The 26,853-nt window shown below is 41.0% G+C and overlaps 1 protein-coding gene across 8 annotated transcripts in view; it reads left to right on the top strand.

Moving 5' to 3' along the window:
- Positions 1-26,853, top strand: part of TENM4 (teneurin transmembrane protein 4) — a 907,493-nt gene that overhangs the window by 802,838 nt on the left and 77,802 nt on the right. For all 8 annotated transcript variants that reach the window (XM_072133988.1, XM_072133989.1, XM_072133990.1 and 5 more), the window contains 3 exons: positions 11,743-11,844; positions 12,098-12,292; positions 17,620-17,820. In XM_072133988.1, the coding sequence (XP_071990089.1) occupies positions 11,743-11,844; positions 12,098-12,292; positions 17,620-17,820 (498 nt within the window). The remainder of the gene's footprint in view (positions 1-11,742; positions 11,845-12,097; positions 12,293-17,619; positions 17,821-26,853) is intronic.

Below are 26,853 nucleotides of genomic sequence, written 5' to 3'. Positions count from 1 at the left end.
ATAGGGGGCAGTATTATAGTAGTTATATTCTTGTACATAGGGGGCAGTATTATAGTAGTTATATCCTTGTACATAGGGGGTAGTATTATAGTAGTTATATTCTTGTACATAGGGCGCAGTATTATAGTAGTTATATTCTTGTACATAGGGGGCAGTATTATAGTAGTTATATTCTTGTACATAGGGGGCAGTATTATAGTAGTTATATTCTTGTACATAGGGGACAGTATTATAGTAGTTATATTCTTGTACATAGGGGACAGTATTATAGTAGTTATATTCTTGTACATAGGCGGCAGTATTATAGTAGTTATATTCTTGTACATAGGGGGCAGTATTATAGTAGTTATATTCTTGTACATAGGGGCAGTATTATAGTAGTTATATTCTTGTACATAGGGGACAGTATTATAGTAGTTATATTCTTGTACATAGGACGCAGTATTATAGTAGTTATATTCTTGTACATAGGGGGCAGTATTATAGTAGTTATATTCTTGTACATAGGGGGCAGTATTATAGTAGTGTTATTCTTGTACATAGGGGGCAGTATTATAGTAGTTATATTCTTGTACATAGGGGGCAGTATTATAGTAGTTATATTCTTGTACATAGGGGGCAGAATTATAGTAGTTATATTCTTGTACATAGGGGGCAGTATTATAATAGTTATATTCTTGTACATAGGGGGTAATATTATAGTAGTTATATCCTTGTACATAGGGGGTAGTATTATAGTAGTTATATTCTTGTACATAGGGCGCAGTATTATAGTAGTTATATTCTTGTACATAGGGGGCAGTATTATAGTAGTTATATTCTTGTACATAGGGGGCAGTATTATAGTAGTTATATTCTTGTACATAGGGGACAGTATTATAGTAGTTATATTCTTGTACATAGGGGGCAGTATTATAGTAGTTATATTCTTGTACATAGGGGACAGTATTATAGTAGTTATATTCTTGTACATAGGGGCAGTATTATAGTAGTTATATTCTTGTACATAGGGGGCAGTATTATAGTAGTTATATTCTTGTACATAGGGGGCAGTATTATAGTAGTTATATTCTTGTACATAGGGGGCAGAATTATAGTAGTTATATTCTTGTACATAGGGGGCAGTATTATAATAGTTATATTCTTGTACATAGGGGGTAATATTATAGTAGTTATATCCTTGTACATAGGGGGTAGTATTATAGTAGTTATATTCTTGTACATAGGGCGCAGTATTATAGTAGTTATATTCTTGTACATAGGGGGCAGTATTATAGTAGTTATATTCTTGTACATAGGGGGCAGTTTTATAGTAGTTATATTCTTGTACATAGGGGACAGTATTATAGTAGTTATATTCTTGTACATAGGGGGCAGTATTATAGTAGTTATATTCTTGTACATAGGGGACAGTATTATAGTAGTTATATTCTTGTACATAGGGGCAGTATTATAGTAGTTATATTCTTGTACATAGGGGGCAGTATTATAGTAGTTATATTCTTGTACATAGGGGGCAGTATTATAGTAGTTATATACTTGTACATAGGGGACAGTATTATAGTAGTTATATTCTTGTACATAGGGGGCAGTATTATAGTAGTTATATTCTTGTACATAGGGGGCAGTATTATAGTAGTTATATTCTGGTACATAGGGGGCAGTATTATAGTAGTTATAGTCTTGTACATAGGGGGCAGTATTATGGTAGTTATATTCCTGTACATAGGGGGCAGTATTATAGTAGTTATATTCTGGTACATAGGGGGCAGTATTATAGTAGTTATAGTCTTGTACATAGGGGGCAGTATTATGGTAGTTATATTCCTGTACATAGGGGGCAGTATTATAGTAGTTATATTCTGGTACATAGGGGGCAGTATTATAATAGCTTAGAAATGTGTGGCTGATGATAATATATACTGTGAATTGAATATTTCTCTAATTGTAGTTTTTAGGTTCTATGTGAGGTATGGAGTCTTTTGTACAGTTAGTTTCTTGTTTTATGTACTGTAAGGTTTTCCTCCGCTTCATCATTTCGGGGTGGTAATAACTCGGCGCCGGAGGCTTTGTTGCTGGCTGTACATATGTCTCTTGCACAGCAGACAGCACTGTCTCACTGAACATTCAGAATAAGCTACCGGGCAGGAAATGTACTGCTCACCTCAAACCAAGTACGTAAATAATCTCCATGAAACGAAGAACTGCTGAATGTTATAGACAAGGCAGTAACAGAAGGCAGGCAGGAAGCTTGGATTTCTTAGTTACTTTGTTGTTTAAGGGTCATTTTGCCCCATCGGACCATTTTTCAATTCCAAAATAGTTTTAAAGGGCCCCACTCTCCATCCTCCTCCGATAGATATCATATTACATGATCATAAATTCTTAAACCCATAGACCCTTCTAGACCGTTACTTGCTTCAAAGCTAGCCCAAGCCAATCAGAGGTTCCTTTGGTTCTCTGGTGGTCCAGAGAGTATTTGGTCAAGAACATCCTCACGACTCGTAACCAGCACTGACATTTTTCCATTCTTGTTCTCTATAGGTTCTTGCATAGGTCTACTACTCTTAGTTTTTTTCCCCTATTTTTGTTATCTCCCTACCTTATTCTCTGTTTACATGGTCTTCATTGGTCTCCTCATATAAGTCTAGCCCTGTTGTGCCATCATGTTTGGCTACTCTTTTTTTCTTGCATGGTCCTCATTGACCATCTCCTATACATTTAAACCTGTTCTATTATCATTTTTGATGACATCTTGATTTTCTCATCAGTCACATAAGCAACCACCATTTAGATACCGCCTTAAAAACTAGTCCTTGGGTGCGGTGTTACCCTAAAATCAGACTTCACAATCAACTGAGCAATACATGGAGAATGACATTCTGATGATTTAAAAGGTCGTTCCAGGATAAAGAAGACAGGACTGGCCAATGTCAAGAAAGAGCGTATGTCCATGAGTGGTGTCTGGTAGTGCACCTCAGTACCTAAAAGTAAATGGGACTGAGATGTGATACATTGGGGGTCATTTACTAAGGGCCCGATTCGCGTTTTCCCGACGTGTTACCCAAATATTTCCGATTTGCGCCGATTTTCCCCGGGATTTTGGCGCACGCGATCGGATTGTGGCGCATCGGCGCTGGCATGCACGTGACGGAAATCGGGGGGCGTGGCCGAACGAAAACCCGACGGATTCGGAAAAACCGCCGCATTTAAGACAAAAAATGTGTTGCGAAAATTACACTTACCTTCACCAGGTATAGGCCGGTGAATTTCAGGGCATTCCAGCGCGCCTCCGGGGAACTTCAGCGCAGCAGCGCCACCTAGTGGACGGCGGAGGAACTACCTTAGTGAATCCCGGCCGGACCCGAATACACCGCAGAGAACGCGCCGCTGGATCGCGAACGGACCGGGTAAGTAAATCTGCCCCCTTATGATATGTGTGCACTGACCTGATGCTGTATTTAGAATGCAGTAGCCATGTTTTGTGGTCTTGTACAGCCCATTTATTATGCATAATAAGTGTAATTCAAAAATCAGCACAAAAATCTCTTTTGGTATCTCTATTAACCCATAAAGTCAAATTGGCTCAAAATCCTCCGCTGAGGATCCTTCAAAGCTGAATTGGATACACAGAACCGCCAGTGGATTAAGGTAAAGCTGTGCTGTTAGTAATTAGTCTGGCCACACAATCTCTTCTTAGCAATACCGACATATGTGTCTGTCACCGCAAAACCTGCTTCCATTTACCAATATTCCGATCACAGATTGAATCCATTTACGACGGGCGTCCATGTGCTGGGGCATATCCAAGTTGACGATGGACTTGTCAGTCAGACTAGTATAAATAAATATTCTTTTGACAAGTTCATGTGGCCTCCACCCCTTTGAAGATCAACCTCATTCATCAATGATTGTTCATATTTTTCACCCTTCCCAGTTAGAAGCCGACAGATGAACCCTAATAGGGAAGTGGCTTTCATCAGGGTCAAGCTGGCCCAACAGAGAACCAGATGATCTTCGGGTGGGCCCAAAGGTTACTTGGGTGTATTTCCTAGATGTTTTTGGATGATAGTTACTCAGATTTATGGTTTCTATGGTTGGGCAGCATAGACCATCTTAGTAGCTCAAGTAGAGAGTTGCATGCATGAACCACCACCTTGGTAGGATGGAGGTCTACAAAAAGTTTGTGCCAGGAGGTTCCTTGAGCCTTGATCTACCAATGCACCCAGAAGTCCTCCCTAAAATGAACAAATTTAAAGTGCAAAGCTCAGTTAAAACATTGGGGCAGATTTATTTTATTGAACCATAAAACATTGGGGCAGATTTACTTACCCGGTCCATTCGCGATCCAGTGGCGCGTTCTCTGCGGTGGATTCGGGTCTTCCGGTGATTCACTAAGTCAGTTCCTCCGACGTCCACGACCACCGAGGCCCGCCGGAGTTCACGATCCTATACTTGGTGAAGGTAAGTGCGTGTCCTGCGACCCTTTTATTTTTTAAATGCAGCGGTTTTTCCGAATCCGTCGGGTTTTCATTCGGCCACGCCCCCCGATTTCCGTTGTGCCACAATCCGATCGCATGCGCCAAAAACCCAGGGCAATTCAGGAAAAATCGGCGAAAATCGGAAATATTCTTGTAACACGTTGGGAAACCGTGAATCGGGCCCTTAGTAAATGACCCCCATTGTCTTACCTACAAAATCATGCCAACTTGGGCACCACCAGGAAGCAGAGCTTTGACCAATTAAGATGTGCAGATTGAAGTCGTAATCATATAATTTTCAAAAAGTATGGAATCAGTGGGACCTGACTTAAAGGAATTGTCCAGAATTAAAAGAAACATGGCTGCAGCTCCACACCTGTCTATGGTGAACTTCATTCATTTCAATACAACTTAGCTGTAATACAACTTACGGTCAGGTGTGGCGCGGTGTGGAGCCATGTTTGTGTAATTCTGTACAAAACCTTTAATAATCCCAATTTCTGCTACTAGCACCATATTTTTCGTCGATAGCATGTTAATGTGTCACATTTGCAAGGCAAACATAATCAAAGCTGATCGCAACAAAGAGGGGTTGATCAAACAGAAAACGCATTAGCGGATTTTCACCTCATCCTCTTCGCATGAGAAGGTAAATGGTGGCCATACCCTGCAACCATCAGTGTCATTTTCCCATATTTTATACTTCCGCTTCCACTCATGGATCTGTGGCTCATCTGCGGTTTGCAAAACAGAAAAAAAAAATGCAATTTTTTTTTTTTGCTTTTCCTTTCATCTGATCAGGTTAATGGGGATTGATTTGGTTCTGGATAATCTTCCTGACACTAAAAGGTGGTTTAGATCAAAGCTCGGAGAGAGCGCGTTTGTTAATGAAATCCCATTCGTCATTAACATTCCTGGGGCCGCGGCGCGGGAGAAATCCGACTTTGTGTCCAAAACCTCTTCACAGAAGAAATAGAAAAAAAATAAAACAATCAAATAAGAACTAAAGAACTAATTGCTTTTTATTTTTAATTTCTAAAATCCCCTTTAATCGGCGCTTTTGTTCATGTGCTTGTTTCTTTTTTTTTTTTCTTTTCATTTGGATTCTACTTACCAGGAACATTAACATCTCTACAAGATATTTCTGCTTTATGGAAGGCTCTCCGGAGCCAATTTATAGCACAGTGTGCCAACGCAGAGTGGTTCTGCTTCCAAGGACAGATTTGTTAACAGCTCTGGGGCTCTCGGGTCACTGGACTCCCATCTGTACACGGCTTTTATAATTCGTGGGGAGGTGTTCGCTGTTATTCAGAATCATTCTAGAAATTACTGTTATGGGGGGTCACATGTTTGTAAAAAAATGATATATATGTACAAGACTACAACTACTATAATACTGGTTCCTATGTACAAGAATATAACTACTATAATACTGCCCCCTATGTACAAGAATATAACTACTATAATACTGCCCCCCTATGTACAAGAATATAACTACTATAATACTGCCCCCTATGTACAAGAATATAACTACTATAATACTGCTCCTATGTACAGGAATATAACTACTATAATACTGCCCCCTATGTACAAGAATATAACTACTATAATACTGCCCCCTATGTACAAGAATATAACTACTATAATACTGCCCCCTATGTACAAGAATATAACTACTATAATACTGCCCCCTATGTACAAGAATATAACTACTATAATACTGCTCCTATTTAAAATAATATCAATTTTGTTTTATTAGATTTTGCTGCTTTCTGTAGAATTTTATAATATTGTATTACTGCCCCCTCTAATTCTTCTCATTGGGTGTAGCAAATCTTAGTAAATAAACCTGTCGGTGAAGGGCACAGTGTGGTGTATGGGCTGCATTTTAAAATGATGTGAGTGTTTCCTCCAGAGACCTTCTCACCGTCTGGCTTCTATTTCTGCAGATAAGGGAGTCAAACCTTGGCCTTTTTCTACCTGTTATGTAAATGTCCTCCATGCCCAGAACTCTCCCGGGTCCAGGAACCTAAAACAATGATTGACTTCCATTGTAGAAATCTCACATTTCCATGTCTGCGCTCGACTGAAGCCTTTCCTATAGAGACAGGTTATTCCTAATTATTTCATATATTAGGCCATTCATGTGGAGGGTCTCCGCTGCTCTGGAGACAAGTGGACATATTGTCAAACTCCTGATTTTTAACACTTTTATGAATGGCAGCTGATTTCATAATCGAGGGGAATACTTCACATTTAGGGTCACCCTTACATCAACATGGCTTCCCTAATGAACCCTTTTGGAGTTGGTAGAACATAGGTTGAACATTCCTCTTAGATATCCGTTCTTGAGTAATGGACTAGGACTGGATGGTCTCCAAGAACTGGGGGAGTACATACAATTCATTGACGGGAACATCTCAAAGACACAGACACTATACATTTTCTGTCACTATAAACCTACCAATGGCTTTTGGCAGGTATGTACTTTTGGAGGGTTATACCAATGGGACCCTAAGGACCTTCAGGCCACATTGCATTTGGGTGATCAACCTCTACTGGAATTGTCATTGCCTAAGGAATAGACTGTAGCAGCCTTATAGTTGGGTTGTCTTCTACTGGACAACTGGGGTCAACAGAGATTTCATCCATTTACCATATCCTTGAAACGAAAAGGGGAATAAGACCCTACCAGACCTCTGTTAGTGGAAAATCCCCTTTGAGAATAAAAATCAAAATGTTCAAGTCTTGTTTCAGTGGATGTTGAAATAGGGAAGTCGAATAGGGAATGTTGACCTTCATGCACATTAGTTGGTAGTAGGCCGGTTTTAAGTTTGACTGAAGTTTTTCTAATGTTTATAGTCACCTTCAAAAGGGTACTAGCTCCCAGTTTTAATAAAAGCCTTTCTATAACAGAACACCTAATGGAGGTTTCTGGTTTCTGGTACCAGTGAGAACAGACCTTCTATCGAGGTCCATTTCCTCTTCTTCAATCTTTCTTCTTCCCTCCTCTAGTCTTTTGTCTTCTTTGAGGTTTCTAGCATCGGTGAGAACAGAACCCAACCTGCTATCGAGGTCCATTTCCTCTTCTTCAAAATTTCTTCTTTCCTCCTCTAGTCTTATCTTTCGTCTTCTTCTTTATCATTTCAAGTGTAGCTTTGCATTTGCATCAAGACCATTAGGAAAGACGAAGTTAAAAGTTGGATTTGAGTGAGGTGCTGGATCTTCTTTATAGGAGATCTAGACTTTTTGGATTCGAATACATGTAATTCATCAGTGATGGGGCCAAGTTTTTGCTTTCTGCATCAAAACTCAAGCTTACAAAGCCTTGTGTCTATGCACAGTGTCGAGTCCTCCATATGCTGATCCTTTTCTGTTTACTGGAAGACCAGGTAATATTACTAGGTTTGGGAGAAGAGAATAGTAGTGTCAGCAATGGTTACTACTGGTATCTCCAAAGCGGAGAACCTTCCATCCATAGGCATGAAGTATATCAGCTGCTTCCCTTATAATACTGAATGTACAAGTTTCTTTAAGTCAGTCCATATGCTAAATATTACCTCCGCACATTCGGATTTGTAGTAAATGCCCTAATAGGCTTGATCTGTGCCTTGTTTTTCCTTTTTATTCCATCAGAACATGTCTCGGTTGTCCATCACAAGGCACTTTCAAGGGAAGGCGTCTTGTAGTTCTCAAAGAGTCAGATTGAAGGGTTTGGGTTTCACCGATAATATGTACCATGTGGCCTGTTCAGGTCTGCTTTGAGTTACCACAAACATCAGGATATGGGGATTCAGTGTAGATAAGGATCAGAAGTGGTGGAAGCCAAGGGGGCTGTCTGGGCTTTCAACTGTTTGGTGTTGTCTGGTTCCTCCGCTGAAGCTCCATCACCTCTAAATGTAGCGTGACCAACGCAGGTCAGAAGTGGTTGTCAACTTGTTTCCATATATCTTTTTAGGACATATAGACATCTGGGGCTCTCCTCTCTTAAAGGGAAGCTGCTACAAGGAGGGGCTATCAATCTTTAAATTTTTGGCGCATTATATAGACAATCTTTTACTGTCCATTAAAACACCTTTGTTACATTTTGGATCCATACTAAGATGGTCAATGTGTGAAAAGATGGTATAGTGCAACCAGGAAGAAGCAGAGACATTGGTACCATACTACAAGCTCTTAGAGTGGTTACCAAGCCCCTAGAGATAATTTCTTGGCCATATCATTTTCTAATGAGAGTTAACCTGAACGGGGTCTTCTAAATGGTTTAACAGCCCACGGATAATGGAAGGACATGGGGAGAAGCAAGATGTTGGGACCTACTGTTTTAATGAGGAACATCCAAAAAAATGTATGGTTATAGGGACCCTTGTTTTTAATGCTGTCAATCACTTGTTTTTGCATAAGATTACCCTTTAAGGGAAAAATTGTAAAAAAAAGTCAACTGAGTATAAGGTTGTAGATTAGAGAAAGCTGAGCTGACTGATATATAGGAGGTGGTTAAAGAATCAGCAGAGCAGGTCTTAAGGGGTATATATGTGCACTTTTTGGGCTTTGGAGTCCAGTGGGTCTTCCTAATCAGTGATTAATAGGTCACTCTGTACCAAAACCATCCTTTGAGTAAGACCTTCCTCTTGACTTCTAAAATTATCTTCTTGTATCATCTTGGTGAGAATCATCTCTTTATGGAAGATGAACATCAGCCTGCAAGTGCACTGGGGGCGGGGCCATATCTATATACCAGTATCTGCATCGTTGCTAGAGGGTCAAAAAGCCAACTAAAGGGTAGAAGGTTCACAACATTTGTGGTAGATGATGCCAAATAAATTGGGTCCACACTACCTGCACTTAAAAACTAATCTTCATATCCCTAAAAAGATAATGGGGCACATTTACTTACCCGGTCCATTCACGATCCAGCGGCGCGTTCTCTGTGGAGGATTCGGGTCCGGCCGGGATTCACTAAGGTAGTCCACTAGGTGTCGCTGCTGCGCTGAATTCCGTCAAGGTGCACTGAACTTCTCCAAGCCGGTTCTGGTGCAGGTAAGCGCATGTCCGGTGACACACCCCCCCCCCCGATTTCCGTCGCATGCATGCCGGCGCCGATGCACCACAATCCGATCGCGTGCGTCAAAATCCCGGGGCAATTCAGGGAAAAACTGTGCGAATCGGTAAAATTCGGGTAAAACAGCGTAAAAAGGCGATTCGGGCCCTTAGTAAATGACCCCCAATATCTCCTCATTACTTCATTGGTTCATAGCCACAAAGATATTTTTCTTCTCCCACTTAAGGCCCCCACACTGTTTTTAAAGGGGCTTTCCAGGAATTATTACTGATGCCCCACGTTTAAGTAAAGAACGTCACTAGCCATCTCTGGAAACCACTTTAAGCAAAAATTCTTTGCAGCATATTTTTAAGTACACAAGCCATGAGAGAGAGATGTGACAGCTCCGACAACACTTTAGGAATTCATTACATGTGTGTCAGCAGGGCGGATAAGAATATCATGAATGGATATTATGCTGGGGTCAGCGCGGTCAGCCTACCCAATGATCACAATCACATGTACCGACTAGAAAATGCGAGATGGATCAATAAATTAATAGGTGCTGTGCCCCCGTAGCCTTTGTGAAGTGCTTTAATGGAAAACATAAGTTCCTGCCGTTACTTTTTGCTATTTTCCTGACAACGACGCCTGACATCTATTTAACACTGATGGTCCTCGAAATGATAGGCTGCAGAATCTTTTCAGCTTTTCTCTCTTTTCGGGGGAATTGCTCTCTTGTTCTGACACAATAGTGATAATGAAGCCACGCCGATGGATTACGCTCTCCTAGGAAAGAGGGTTTTTTTTTTCTAGATAAAGTGGACCTGTTACGCGCAAACAAATGAGGGGGTATCTATCAAGTGGAGAGAAATTAGAGAGGAATACAATGTATGGATTTGTGCTAATGTAATGAAATGGACTACAGGGTATGATAAATGTTTGCAATGTGAAGTCTTGGTTGGAGTTGTTAAGCCCAGTGCGGTGCCCCTGTTGCAGAGCCTGTTGCTGTGTCCCTGTTATAATATATACAGCCTAGTGGACTGCCCTTATCGTAGAGCCTAGTGTGGTGCCCTTGGTGTGGAGTCCAGTGTGGTTCCCCTGTCTTAGAGACCAGAGGGATACCTCTGTTGTAGAGCCCAGTGCAGTGCCTCAGTCGTGAAGCCCAGTGGGATACGTCTATCATGGAGCCCAGTGGCATACCTCTGTCGTCTAGCCCGGTGCAGTGCTCCTGTCGTTGAGCCTGGTGCAGTGCTCCTGTCGTTGAGCCCGGTGCGGTTCTCCTATTGTCAAGTGCGGTGCTCCTGTCGTTGAGCCTGGTGCGGTGCTCCTGACGTCATGCCCGGTGCGGTGCTCCTGACGTCATGCCCGGTGCGGTGCTCCTGACGTCATGCCCGGTGCGGTGCTCCTGATGTCGAGCCCCGTGCGGTGCTCCTGACGTCGAGCCCCGTGCGGTGCTCCTGACGTGTGGTTCCCCTGTCTTAGGGACCAGAGGGATACCTCTGTTGTAGAGCCCAGTGCAGTGCCTCAGTCGTGAAGCCCAGTGGGATACGTCTGTCATGGAGCCCAGTGGCATACATCTGTCGTCTAGCCCGGTGCAGTGCTCCTGTCGTTGAGCCCGGTGCGGTTCTCCTATTGTCAAGTGTGGTGCTCCTGTCATTGAGCCCGGTGCTCCTGTTGTTGAGTGCGGTGCTTCTGTCGTTGAGCCTGGTGCGGTGCTCCTGACGTCATGCCCGGTGCGGTGCTCCTGACGTCGAGCCCGGTGCGGTGCTCCTATTGTCAAGTGCGGTGCTCCTGTCGTTGAGCCTGGTGCTCCTTTTGTTGAGTGCGGTGCTCCTGACGTCGAGCCCGGTGCGGTGCTCCTGACGTCGAGCCCCGTGCGGTGCTCCTGACGTCGAGCCCCGTGCGGTGCTCCTGACGTCGAGCCCCGTGCGGTGCTCCTGACGTCGAGCCCCGTGCGGTGCTCCTGACGTCGAGCCCCGTGCGGTGCTCCTGACGTCGGGCCGCATGTGGTGCTCCTGACGTCGAGGCAGTTCACCTGTTGTAGAGGCCAACATGGTGCCCTGCCATAGAGTGCAGTGCCCATTTCATAGCGTCTAGCGCTGTGCCCTTGTCGTAGAGGCTCCATACAGTTGTACTGATAAGCTTTGTACATTCGCCCAGTATACTGTCCTTATTTTGTACAGCATTATAACAAATGTGCTTCTTTTCCCGTCATAGAATCCGTGGACGACTGTCCCAGTAACTGTTACGGTAATGGAGAATGTGTCGCCGGAAACTGCCACTGCTTCCTGGGATTTCTCGGACCAGACTGTGGAAGAGGTAAGAAGAAAATCTGGTGATAAGAAGAGAGGTTTATGAAGCGTAGAGGCAGTTGCTGAGGGGCCCCTGGAGAGATGGAGCCCAGGTCCAGCGCAGCCTTTATGACTGTGCTGAGGGATGGGGTCGGGTTTTGGTGTCAAACAACTGCTTCAAAGGCCTTTAGCCTCATCTGGAGGCCCTTCACCCTCTTCCGTTGTGAGGTTAAAGACTGCCGTTCTGATGTTTGTCTTTTAATATGTCCCCCCCCCCCCAGCGTCCTGCCCTGTATTGTGCAGTGGTAATGGGCAGTACATGAAGGGAAGATGCCTCTGCCACAGCGGCTGGAAGGGAGCCGAATGCGACGTCCCCACCAACCAGTGCATCGACGTGACCTGCAGCAACCATGGCACCTGCATCAGCGGGACCTGCATCTGCAACCCGGGGTACAAGGGCGAGAACTGCGAGGAAGGTAAGAAGGAGAGTTCTCATACAGGTTCTCGTTTGTATTCACTTTTACACATAATTCCCCGTGTATTGAATTAAAAAGAAATAAGACAGTTCAGGAGGTTTTTTTTCCGCTCTTGGCAAAGTTGAAATAGAAGCAAGAAGGAAGGATCTGAATACAAGAGAGGATGGGGAGGAGGGGGATGACTGCTGGTCTGGACTGAGCTGGAGCCACAACCAGAAAAACACAAGATGGAAAATCAAGCAAAAAAAAAAAAAATCTTGGCTCTGCCCCTGAGTAGAGTATGGCAGGGGATAGGGGGCAACCCGTAGTGGTGGGACCAGGGTCATCATAGAGGACATTGCACCAGGATAATACTTAACTGCCTCTAGATATTAGTGAGGATCAGGAGCTGGAGCCGAGTAACACAATCCAATGTGAAGCGTCCCCCGGAGGTGGAGGGGGGAGGTGATGGCAGGAAAGAGCCGCTTTACTTATCCCTCCTTCCAATGTATCTGGATAGCCACAGGCTGTCATGTCTACATGGATGTCAGCTAGTTACAGATGGGATGGATGGATAGAGGGATATACATGATAAATAGAGGGAAAGATGGATAGATAGGATAGATAGATATGATAGATAGATACAAGATAAGATGGATATATATTAGATGGATAGGAGATACATAAATAGATTGACTCAAATATATGAGATATAAGATATAGATGGATAGATAGAGGTAGATATAAAAGAGGAATGTAGATGGATAGATAAACCTAAACATCTCAGGTTCATATTCCTAATAGATTCTGTATTCAGTCTTCCTTCCACTGAAGCCATCACATCCACATAAGCATACAATATCTCTGGTTATGGAGGAGCTCCGCTCATATATTATTTACGTCTTGTGGTACAGTCCAGTTCCTCCTTGGCTGGGGAACATAGGATAGATCAGATCTCATTAGCTAAGCTTGGATAGTAGCACAGCTGGAGAGGATATATCTCCCTCTTCTCATAATGGACACGTTTGGTGACATATACCGCTAAGATTCCAATTCTACTGCTGAAATTATGTTAATTATATGGATTAAGAAGATTTGAGTCATGTTAATAGGACCATTTGCTTTTTCTTGTGATAGTTCACTGCTCTGCTGATGCCTTTACTAATAGAGGAAGGTGGAGATTCATATTACATTGCTGCCCCCTATTGACTCATATACATTGTATGAACTACCTCACATAATGTGACTGTCACTATAATTGCAATATTATATCTTACTGCTCATATGTACAAACTAGTGCTACTGATAATACTGTCCTACTGTTCAAGATTATAACTACTATAATACTGTCCCCTATGTACAAGAATATAACTACTATAATACTGCCCCCTATGTACAAGAATATAACTACTATAATACTGCCCCCTATGTACAGGAATATAACTCCTATAATACTGCCTCCTATGTACAAGAATATAACTACTATAATACTGCCCCCTATGTACAAGAATATAACTACTATAATACTGCCCCCTATGTACAAGAATATAACTACTATAATACTGCCTCCTATGTACAAGAATATAACTACTATAATACTGCCCCTATGTACAAGAATATAACTACTATAATACTGCCCCCTATGTACAAGAATATAACTACTATAATACTGCCCCCTATGTACAAGAATATAACTACTATAATACTGCCCCCTATGTACAAGAATATAACTACTATAATACTGCCCCCTATGTACAAGAATATAACTACTATAATACTGCTCCATATGTACAAGACTATAACTACTATAATACCGCCCCCTATGTACAAGGATATAACTACTATAACACTGCCCCTATGTACAAGAATATAACTACTATAATACTGCCCCCTATGTACAAGACTATAACTACTATAATACTGCCCCCTATGTACAAGAATATAACTACTATAATACTGTCCCCTATGTACAAGAATATAACTACTATAATACTGCCCCCTATGTACAGGAATATAACTACTATAATACTACCCCCTATGTACAGGAATATAACTACTATAATACTGCCCCCTATGTACATGAATATAACTACTATAATACTGCCCCTATGTACAAGAATATAGCTACTATAATACTGCCCCCTATGTACAAGAATATAACTACTATAATACTGCCCCCTATGTACAAGAATATAACTACCATAATACTGCCCCTATGTACAAGAATATAACTACTACAATACTGTCCCCTATGTACAGGAATATAACTACTATAATACTGCCGCTATGTACAAGAATATAACTACTATAATACTGCTCCTATGTACAAGAATATAACTACTATAATACTGCCCCCTATGTACAGGAATATAACTACTATAATACTGCCCCTATGTACAAGAATATAACTACTATAATACTGCTCCTATGTACAAGAATATAACTACTATAATACTGCCCTCTATGTACAGGAATATAACTACTATAATACTGACCCCTATGTACAAGAATATAACTACTATAATACTGCCCTCTATGTACAGGAATATAACTACTATAATACTGACCCCTATGTACAAGAATATAACTACTATAATACTGCCCCCTATGTACAAGAATATAACTACTATAATACTGCCCCCTATGTACAAGAATATAACTACTATAATACTGCCCCCTATATACAAGAATATAATTACTATAATACTGCCCCCTATGTACAAGAATATAACTACTATAATACTGCCCCCTATGTACAAGAATATAACTACTATAATACTGCCCCTATGTACAAGAATATAACTACTATAATACTGCCCCTATGTACAAGAATATAACTACTATAATACTCCCCCCTATGTACAGGATTATAACTACTATAATACTGCCCCCTATGTACAAGAATATAACTACTATAATACTGCCCCCTATGTACAAGAATATAACTACTATAATACTGCCTCCTATGTACAAGAATATAACTACTATAATACTGCCCCCTATGTACAAGAATATAACTACTATAATACTGCCCCCTATGTACAAGAATATAACTACTATAATACTGCCCCCTATGTACAAGAATATAACTACTATAATACTGCCCCCTATGTACAAGAATATAACTACTATAATACTGTCCCCTATGTACAAGAATATAACTACTATAATACTGCCCCCTATGTACAAGAATATAACTACTATAATACTGCCCCCTATGTACAAGAATATAACTACTATAATACTGCCTCCTATGTACAAGAATATAACTACTATAATACTGCCCCCTATGTACAAGAATATAACTACTATAATACTGCCCCCTATGTACAAGAATATAACTACTATAATACTGTCGCCTATGTACAAGAATATAACTACTATAATACTACCCCCTATGTACAAGAATATAACTACTATAATACTACCCCCTATGTACAAGAATATAACTACTATAATACTGCCCCTATGTACAAGAATATAACTACTATAATACTGTCCCCTATGTACAAGAATATAACTACTATAATACTGCTCCCTATATAGAAGAATATAACTACTATAATACTGCTCCCTATGTACAAGAATATAACTACTATAATACTGCCCCCTAAGTACAAGAATATAGCTACTATAATACTGCCCCCTATATAGAAGAATATAACTACTGTAATACAGGTAAAGAGTCTGTTAGGTACGTGGTCATAGCTTGTATTACAGTTTTCCTTGTCTTGTATCCAACTTTCCATGTCTAGGGGCCCCTGTGGTCTCTACTTCTCCCCTATATCCACAATGTTGCACTCACTCAAAAAGAATCAAAGCTCAACAATGAAAGTGAATCTAATCCTGAGAAAGCAAGGAAAAATCCTTTAGGGATGGGGGGGTGATAGTGGCCATTGTATCCGCCCTCTCATGAAAAGATCTCATTTCAACATGAAAAATGGTGATAGGATTATGATAAATGGGGCGCTGTGACACGTACATTCTCCTCTCATAATCCGGGGTCGGGGAGCTGAGGCAGCAGAATGGCCTCCTCTATGTGACAGAGACCCTTTATAAAACCTGTCTCTCTTTTCCCATTGACCTTCAGAGTAAGTGATTAATGACGGAGCGCTCTGTGTTTGTCATCTGTTAGAGGCTCCTCTCGCGCTGCGCTCATCCCATCTGCTGCGGTGCGTTGTAGATGGCTGCCCACCACCTCCTCGAGTACAGCCGCTTCATTCCAATTCGCCTTTTTCTATTTGCTTCCATTGAAACCTGGAAAAAAAAAATATATATTATCTAACAACTTTATGAGTTGGAAGAAAACCCTCAAAAAAAAAATTCTTACTTTCATTTTAGAAATTTTAAGCATTAAAAAAAAATACTGAGTTTTATTATTTTAAAAAATTCTCCAATTTAATTTAAACATTTTTTAATAAATTATCTAACACCTTTGAGTTGGAAGAAAACCCTCAAAAAAAAAATTTCTTACTTTCATTTTAGAAATTTTAAGCATTAAAAAAAAATACTGAGTTTTATTATTCTAAAAAATTCTCCACTTTAATTAAAAAAAAATTATAAATTATCTAACAACTTTATGAGTTGGAAGAAAACCCTCAAAAAAAAAGTCTTACTTTCACTTTAGAAATTTTAAGCATCAAAAAAATTCTCATCTTTAATTTAAAGATATTTAATAAATTTTCTTACTGAAACTTTCTGTGAAGATTCAAATTCTAATTCTCGATTAACTACTTCGAAAAAGTATAAATATAAATAGTTCCTTTAGGGAAAATAAATAAAAAAATGTAAGGGATTTGAAATGAATATAAAAAAGCAATTTTGAATTTTTTAAAATTGAGTCTAAATTTAAAAAAAAAAAAACAAAAAACTGAAAATTATTCTTAGTAATATAGTTTTTTTGGGGGGTGGGGAGAAATTTAGAACTAAATTTAGGAAATAAATTGATAAAAAAGGTAATGGTAAAATAATATGTATTTACATATTATTAATAATAATATTAATAATTTAGTAAAAAAAAAAATGCATTTACATAATAAAATAATCATAATAATACCATAATATCAATATCATAATTCCAATTCCATATTTATTCCAAAACAATCCTTAATTAGTGCATATTTGGTAAAGAATGTACCAAAGGGCACATAGTATGAGGATGTATTCCGGCATGTAGCACTTGCATTGCTTCTCCCTCTGTTTACCTGTAATATAATAATTATTATAATTATACAATTTTATTTATTTTTAGAATTGTAAAGTGCCTACAGAAATGGAAGTTTATTTTTAATTATTTTTATTATTTTGAAAATGATAAATGTAACTTTTATTTTATGCATTTCTTCTAGTGGATTGTATGGACCCCACATGTTCTGGGCGAGGTGTATGTGTACAAGGTGTCTGTCACTGCGCTGTCGGCTGGGGCGGGACAAGTTGTGAGAACCCCCGCTCTACCTGTTTGGATCAGTGTTCGGGACATGGGACCTTCCAAGCCGAGACCGGTGTCTGCACCTGTGACCCCAACTGGACAGGTCATGACTGCTCCATTGGTAAGATTGGGTTATACCCTCATTGTGTTGTACGTGTTGGGTATTATATACTGTATAATGGGGCTGGAGAGGTTGTAGACGATTTATCCTGTACTAAATGTGTGTATGTTTTGTGAAAAATTGATTTTTATTACAGGATTGTAGCTTTTCCAAGCACATTGTGGACATATCCTCACACTGCTGTGCTCTGTGCTTTCTGCAACTTGTATCAAGTATTGTTCCTGAAGAGATGTGTAATCATAGCTTTGTGTAAGTTGTTAGTAGCAGCAGGACTGTGAAATATGGATTTAAATTCCTGGATTGAAGTTTCATCAAATGCACTATGTTTCCTCACGCTGCTGGGAACTGTGCTATCTGCAGCTAGCCTTAACTATTCTCTCTGGAGAGGCATGTAATCATAACTTTGTGAATGTTGTTAGTAGCAGCAGGACTGTGTAATATGGATTTATATTTCTGTATTGAAGTAGGTGAAGGGTATACCCTCACACTTCGACCCTTTGCTCTGAGTTCCAAATGGATTATAGTTGTATACTAGTAGTATTCATTCTGGACAGTTGATCCTCGGAATGTGGGGGCGTCAAAATACTACACAGAGCACAGCAGTTGATTTGGAAAAGCTACAAGCCTGGAGAATAAATCCAAATTTCACAGTCCTGCTGCAACTAACAACATACACAAAGGTTTGATTACACATTTCTCCAGGGACAATAGAAATTAATGGAGCGGAACGGTCATGCATAGCCGTCTGCTCCATTAGTCTGACGGAGCGATGAGGGGTCCGACGAAGGTACACTGGACCCCATCGGACCCCTTGTTTTCGTGATCCATCGGGGTCTCAGCACCGAGACCGCCACTGATCAGCAAGTTGGGCCCTATACTGTGGATAGGGCCCAACTTTTCCTTGTGGGAAAACTCCTTTAAGAGCTCCCGGTATAGCTAGATGTATAGATAGAGAACTATGGGGCAGATTTACTTACCCGGTCCCTTCGCAATCCAGCGGCGCGTTCTCTGCGCTGGATTCGGGTCTGGCCGGGATTTACTAGGGCAGTTCCTCCGACGTCCACCAGGTGGCGCTGCTGCGCTGAAAAGCATCGGAACGCACTCAAGTTCACCGGCCTATTCCTAGTGAAGGTAAGTGCAAGCTTCACGACACATTTTTTGTTTTAAATGCGGCGGTTTTTCCGAATCCGTCCGGTTTTCGTTCGTCCGCGCCCCCCGATTTCCGTAGTGTGCCAGCACCGATGCGCCACAATCCAATCGCGTGTGCCAAAATCCCGGGGCAATTCAGGGGAAATCGGCGCAAATCGGAAATATTCGGGAAACACGTCGGGAAAACGCGAATCGGGCCCTTAATTAAATGACTCCCTATGAGTCCACCCCCACTAGAGGGAGCTGTAATCTCTGTAGTTAACCAGTATGCGTTACATGCGTAAGCTCCCTCTAGTGGTGGCTTAGTGCTGTCTAAATTTTACCGATTAAGTTAAACTATAGAGAATTATTAGACCTGAAATGACATAACATAGTTGTCATTTCGGCTTTGTATCTTGTTTGATGCTATAGTGGGACTCATTACTGAGTCTGTATTAGGACCCCCCCCACCCCCCTGCCCGTCCAGGCTATAGATCCGCTGCTGGGATTTGTAGTGTTATCACACCTGTTTGTTCACACTTCATATTCGCCCCCCCCCCCCAATGTTTATCCTGGCGCGTTTGGTGCCATCCGCAGAGGCTTCTTCTGCAATCATTAGCATCCTGACAGCTGTTTCGCTCGCTGACCCAGAAGCCTCCGTTTACCGCGCCGCCATCTAAGCACAATCTTTCCAGTCGACTAAACAGATTTTAAGTATGATACGGCCTTTTCTATAAGCGGTGATGGATAAACTCCAGCCGCTAGCAGCGTGCGTGTGCTGGCATCCCCCCCCCCCCACTGCGTGTCTAATGTATCTCTCTAGACATTGTCATATCTCATTGATCAACCCACACTTGTGATGAGGCGCAGGACCCCCCACGGGCTTTGAGGTCTCTGAAGTTTGCAAATGAAAATCTCATGTTAAATTCATGCGATGCCAAAGGACACGGCCGCCCGAGGTGCACAACCCACACCCTCTCGGGGTGATATTCACACCTCGGCTTGCTGTAAAGCTTTCATTTAGAGGGTGTGAAGCTCACCAGAGGAGGCGTCGTGTCCTCCAGGAGAGTCACCAGGACTTTAATATTCGGGATGAATAAACATAGGCTCAGGGACGCCAAGGTCATACGTCTGTCTTGTCTCAGAAATGTCTCTGATGAGACATTGGTATTGACCCTGAAATGTGCAGGTTGGAGGTATAAGACTTGGTCGAATCACTTATAGTCTCCAGTATAATCAATTTCTATTGATTAAAAACGGAGAATTTTACCCTCCGGGTTCTGGGGCGTTTGGACATAATAATTATTCTTTATTTATATAGCGCACACAGATTACGTAGCGCTGCACAGAGTTTGCCAGATTAGTCCCTGTCCCCAATGGGGCTCACAATCTAATCAACCTACCAGTATGTTTTGGAGTGTGGGAGGAAACCGGAGGACCCGGATGAAACCCACACAAACACGGAGAGAACATAAAAACTCTTTGCAGAGGTTGACCCTGGTACTTGAACACAGGTCCCCAGCGCTGCAAGGCTGTAATGTTAACAACTAAGCCACTGTGTGTGGACATCTGTTTCCAGCCTCCAAAAGTGTGTGAATATTGATGTTCTTTGATAGTCTATTAGTAGATATTGTATATCCCTAACATTTTAGGATGGTTAAAAGTTAATATCGAAATATCCCTGGTGATCTAGGGTCCAGTGAGGCAGTATCTATTGTACTTGGTGGTCTGGGGTGATCATATGTTATCAATCCCTATTTCAGAGTGGGTCTGATTTAATATGTAATATCCCCAGTTTTGTAGGGTGGTTATTGGTCATATCTACGGTAATATCCTTTGTGTTTTAGGCTTATAATATCCCTGGTGGCCTAGCACGGTCATAGGTAATACATAATATCCCTGGTGGTCTACAGTGCTCATATATAATATCCTTAGTGTTCTAGGCTGGTCATATGTATTATATCATATCCCTGGTGGTCTAGGGTGGTCGTAAATAATATGTACATTCGTTCCCTGGTCATCTTGGGTGGTCATATACCATTCTCCTCTGGCATCAACAAGGCATTTCCGCCCACAGAACTGCCGCTCACTGGATGTTTTTTCTTTTTCGGACCATTCTCTGTAAACCCTAGAGATGGTTGTGCGTGAATATCCCAGTAGATCAGCAGTTTCTGAAATACTCAGACCAGCCCTTCTGGCACCAACAACCATGCCACGTTCAAAGGCCTCAAATCACCTTTCTTCCCCATACTGATGCTCGGGAGAACTGCAGGAGATTGTCTTGACCATGTCTACATGCCTATATGCACTGAGTTGCCGCCATGTGATTGGCTGATTAGAAATTAAGTGTTAATGAGCAGTTGGACAGGTGTACCTAATAAAGTGGCCGGTGAGTGTATAATGTCTTTTATGGTCTAGAGTGGTTATAGATAATATTTAAAATCCCTTGCGGTCTAGTGTGGTTATAGTTACTATATATAACTATATTACTATATATAAATATATATATACCTTATATACTCGAGTATAAGCCTAGTTTTTCAGCACAAAAAATGTGCTGAAAAACCCAAACTCGGCTTATACTCGAGTCAAAAAAATAAATCAAAACTCACCTTTCCGGTGGCCCCCGTAGATCTTCTGTGTGATCCATCCGCTACAATGGTATTGTTGTGCTGCACAACGGGGGGGTTATATACACTGGGGCAGGGCCTATCAGGCTATATACACTGGGGCAGGGGCTGGCAGGCTATATACACTGGGGCAGGGGCTGGCAGGCTATATACTGGGGAGGCTGTGACCAATGCATTTCCCACCCCCGGCTTATACTCGAGTCAATAGATTTTCCCATTTTTTGTGGTAAAATTAGGGGCCTCGGCTTATACTCGGGTCGGCTTATACTCGAGTATATACGGTAATCCTTCTTGGTATTATGTGGGCAGAGGTCCCCGTGGTGTTAGGGTGGTATGAGATGATATGTTATGTCCCTGGTGGTCTGGCGAGATTTTGAATTGTAGTTTTGAGTTGCAGTAATATCTATTATTAGTGATTTACAATTCTCTTTATATATTATATAGTATTTTTTATGGTTTAGTGTTGAGTTGGTGGTAAACAGATCCCTTGGGTGGTCTTGGGCAGGAACATTAACCCCATTTCCCTTTTCACTGTCAGAGTCTGTTGACCGTGTTTAATAATAAAATAGTTCACAGTGGGCTCCCCCTAGTGGCGTCATATTTGTTCCAGAATTGCTAATTAGAGGTACTTAGAGCTTCCCATAAGTTTTTCCCATAAAATATGGGTCAGTATTGGGCTAGTGTACTTCTACAGGGTCAATTCTACACTGATACAGTATCATTAGTAGGATTAGTTGCACCGGATATCCACAATGGCCGCCTTTCTTCTCCATACACCAGAAAACCTTAGACCTCTTTTTACGTTCTACGTTACGTTCTATTTCTCCGCGGCTGCACTCCCAGTAATGGTCTGTAAGCTGACGGCTTATTCACGTCTCAAATATCCTAACAGATGGTCGGTAACATCAGCGTACGGGGCATGAGGTACGGGACAAATGGATTGTGTAAAGCCTACACAGCGGAAGTCCCATCTGTGCTCCGACAGCACCTTCTCCTACAGAAGAATTCAGCTGCTATTCTACAAACGAGAGGGAAATACCGGAGGTGGTCAAGCAAACCACAAAATCCATGATTTTGTTGCTGTTGGAAGTTTGTTCCTTTCAAATTTTTCGTATTTTAATGATCTAGAATTTATGGCCAAAGCTATTTTTGGGACTATCGTGGAGAACATTATTTAAACCCAAGGCCCTTGTAACAATGGTTAATGATGTTGACGACTTTCCCTAGGAGTGGTGGCCCGACTGCTGATGGGATCCCATTGATTGATGGCACATTTCACACTTTTCGGCAGACACACGTCTATTCTCTTGATGTGCTGCTGGCCAATCTAGGTAGACCTCCTAAGACATCTAGAAGTGGTGTAGATGGCCATCAGGTTCTTCAACCAATCTTAGCTTCCCTCTTCACTGATGATTCCTTGGTTGAAACTGCTCAACAACCAAGTGGATACAAGAAAAAGTTTGGGCTTTCTCCCAAGTTTTGGGAAGTGGAGGCCATTGGGGGTCATTTACTAAGGGCCCGAATCACGTTTTTCCTTCGCGTTACCCGAATATTTCCAATTTGCGCCGATTTTCCCTGAATTGCCCCTGGGATTTTGGCGCACGCAATCGTATTGTGGCACATCGGCGCCGGCATGCACGCGACGGAAATCCGGGGGCGCGGCCATAAGAAAACCCAACGGATTCGGAAAAACCGCCGTATTTTTTTTAAAAAATGTGTCGCTTGACACGCGCTTACCTGCACCCAGGGTAGGACGGTGAACTTCAGTGAACTCCGATGGAATTCAGTGCAGCAGCGACACCTGGTGGACATCGGGTGCACTACCTTAGTGAATCGCCGGAAGACCCGAATCCTCCACAGGACCGGGTAAGTAAATCTGCCCCATTGTGTGGCCTTCTAGTTCAGAAGGTCAGATGAGGTTTTATGTGAAACCAATTTCTTTAGAGTGGCCTTGCCATATATTTGATCCTTGTGCACTTTGTGGCACCTCTGTATTTGGTGGCCACTGTATTTGGTGACCTCGTCCACAGTCTTTGACTAGTATTGATACACCCGGACGACCAGTAAACACCTTTTTGATTGCCTTCTTTACAAAAACTTCCACATGCTCGCCTACAAAGTAGGTCAAGCTCATTGCTGGTCATCTGGGTAATAAAGCAAGCCCGACTCATAGTCTAACAGAAAGATGACAAGCTCCAAAAGTAAAGTGACCTGCCATGGCAGTCTTCTAAGTAGACTCGGGCCCCTCAAGGGGCTTTTTTATTTTTAGCTTTTTCCTTAATCTCCTCCAGTTGCAGGGGTGTTCACAGCCTTGTCAGAGGTCAAATGTGCAATCTGTGACTTTAATGGGAAAAACGAGGCCTCCTCCCGGATCCTTGTAAAAAAGCTGAAAATCTTTTGCACAGACCAAGCTTCCTCCTCGCAATATTGGCCCCTTGTGGTAACTGCCAAAGGACAAGTGCTTTGTTCAGATCTCGATATGGAGGAAGGTCAGAAGCCAATCACAGCCCCCGGCAGCGAGTCTCCTTCACAGGAGCTATTCCTTCACATGTAGAAACCTGGACATCTATTCACGTGGAAGTTTTTCTTTGTAGCGTTCAATAAGCATTGTCTTATCGATTCAGGAAGACAGAAGGACAAGGCAGTTTATTAGATACATGTATGAGAGACTGAAACACAGAGGGGCAGGAAGTATATTGTCACTTCACCAAGGAGTGCAGATAATGAATGAAATATTGAATATTTGTCATGAGCTTAGAAATAGATCGGCCTAAGAACTTACATGTCACTTATGGATTTAATCCACATTACAGCCCTAACAGTGCTGGGATGGAATAATATAACTACTATAATACTGCCCCTATGTACAAGAATATAACTACTATAATACTGCCCCCTGTGTACAAGAATATAACTACTATAATACTGCCCCCTATGTACAAGAATATAACTACTATAATACTGCCCCCTATGTACAAGAATAGAACTACTATAATACTGCCCCTATGTACAAGAATATAACTACTATAATACTGCCCCCTATGTACAGGAATATAACTGCTATAATACTGCCCCTATGTACAAGAATATAACTACTATAATACTGCCCCCTATGTACAAGAATATAACTACTATAATACTACTCCCTATGTACAGGAATATAACTGCTATAATACTGCCGCCTATGTACAAGAATATAACTACTATAATACTGCCCCCTGTGTACAAGAATATAACTACTATAATACTGCCCTCTATGTACAACAATATAACTACTATAATACTGCCCCCTATGTACAAGAATAGAACTACTATAATACTGCCCCTATGTACAAGAATATAACTACTATAATACTGCCCCCTATGTACAAGAATATAACTACTATAATACTCCCCCCTATGTACAAGAATATAACTACTATAATACTGCCCCTATGTACAAGAATATAACTACTATAATACTGCCCCCTATGTACAAGAATATAACTACTATAATACTGCTCCCTGTGTACAAGAATAGAACTACTATAATACTGCCCTCTATGTACAAGAATATAACTACTATAATACTGCCCCCTATGTACAAGAATATAACTACTATAATACTGCCCCCTATGTACAAGAATATAACTACTATAATACTGCCCCCTATGTACATGAGTATAACTACTATAATACTGCCCCCTATGTACAAGAATATAACTACTATAATACTGCCCCTATGTACAAGAATATAACTACTATAATACTGCCCTCTATGTACAAGAATATAACTACTATAATACTGCCCCCTATGTACAAGAATATAACTACTATAATACTGCCCCCTATGTACAAGAATATAACTACTATAATACTGCCCCCTGTGTACAAGAATATAACTACTATAATACTGCCCTCTATGTACAACAATATAACTACTATAATACTGCCCCCTATGTACAAGAATAGAACTACTATAATACTGCCCCTATGTACAAGAATATAACTACTATAATACTGCCCCCTATGTACAAGAATATAACTACTATAATACTCCCCCCTATGTACAAGAATATAACTACTATAATACTGCCCCTATGTACAAGAATATAACTACTATAATACTGCTCCCTATGTACAAGAATATAACTACTATAATACTGCCCCCTATGTACAAGAATATAACTACTATAATACTGCCCCCTATGTACAAGAATATAACTACTATAATACTGCCCCTATGTACAAGAATATAACTACTATAATACTGCTCCCTATGTACAAGAATATAACTACTATAATACTGCCCCCTATGTACAAGAATATAACTACTATAATACTGCCCCCTATGTACAAGAATATAACTACTATAATACTGCCCCCTATGTACATGAGTATAACTACTATAATACTGACCCCTGTGTACAAGAATATAACTACTATAATATTGCCCCCTATATACAAGAATATAACTACTATAATACTGCCCCTATGTACAAGAATATAACTACTATAATACTGTCCCCTATGTACAAGAATATAACTACTATAATACTGCCCCCTATGTACAGGAATATAACTACTATAATACTGCCCCCTATGTACAAGAATATAACTACTATAATACTGCCCCCTATGTACAAGAATATAACTACTATAATACTGCTCCCTATGTACAAGAATATAACTACTATAATACTGCCCCTATGTACAAGAATATAACTGCTATAATACTGCCCCCTATGTACAAGAATATAACTGCTATATAATGTATATTATATATCTATTCTGATGTGTGGAGTTGCTGCCATGAGCCGCTGTTATATACAATAATCCCTTTTGGCTTATGAATCTTGTGTTGTATTGTCATAGTTACAATGATACAATTTGCGGTGTGGTGCATTATGGGTAGAGAGGGTTGAGGTAAGTGTATTTGGTAAATGAAGTTTTTCTCTTTAGAAGTTGCTGTGTGTTATTTCATTACCTCTCTGTGTAAAGTAATCAGGTCAGCGCTAATAAGGCAGAATTGAATCACCGCTGCAAGTAAACCCTTTACTTCTTGATATAAGGTCTCGAGTTGACTTCAGTCTTGTAGCAATTTGCAGTTTTCTTCGAAGTTGACGCAATTTTGAACAAACTTGCCAAATTATCTTTAAATGTCAATGGAACCCTGGAAAAAGCAACAGCTTTTTGTTATCTTTTTAATTTATGCATGGATGGGGCGCTATTAATCCAAGCCATTGCTAAAAGCTCCCATCTAAAATAATATATATTTTTTAAGAACCACGTTTTT

The sequence above is a fragment of the Engystomops pustulosus genome, chromosome 2, assembly GCF_040894005.1.
Source record: "Engystomops pustulosus chromosome 2, aEngPut4.maternal, whole genome shotgun sequence".
Lineage (NCBI taxonomy): Eukaryota > Metazoa > Chordata > Amphibia > Anura > Leptodactylidae > Engystomops > Engystomops pustulosus.
Note: the sequence above shows the minus strand (reverse complement) of the source record. Positions and strands in the feature narration are given on the sequence as shown.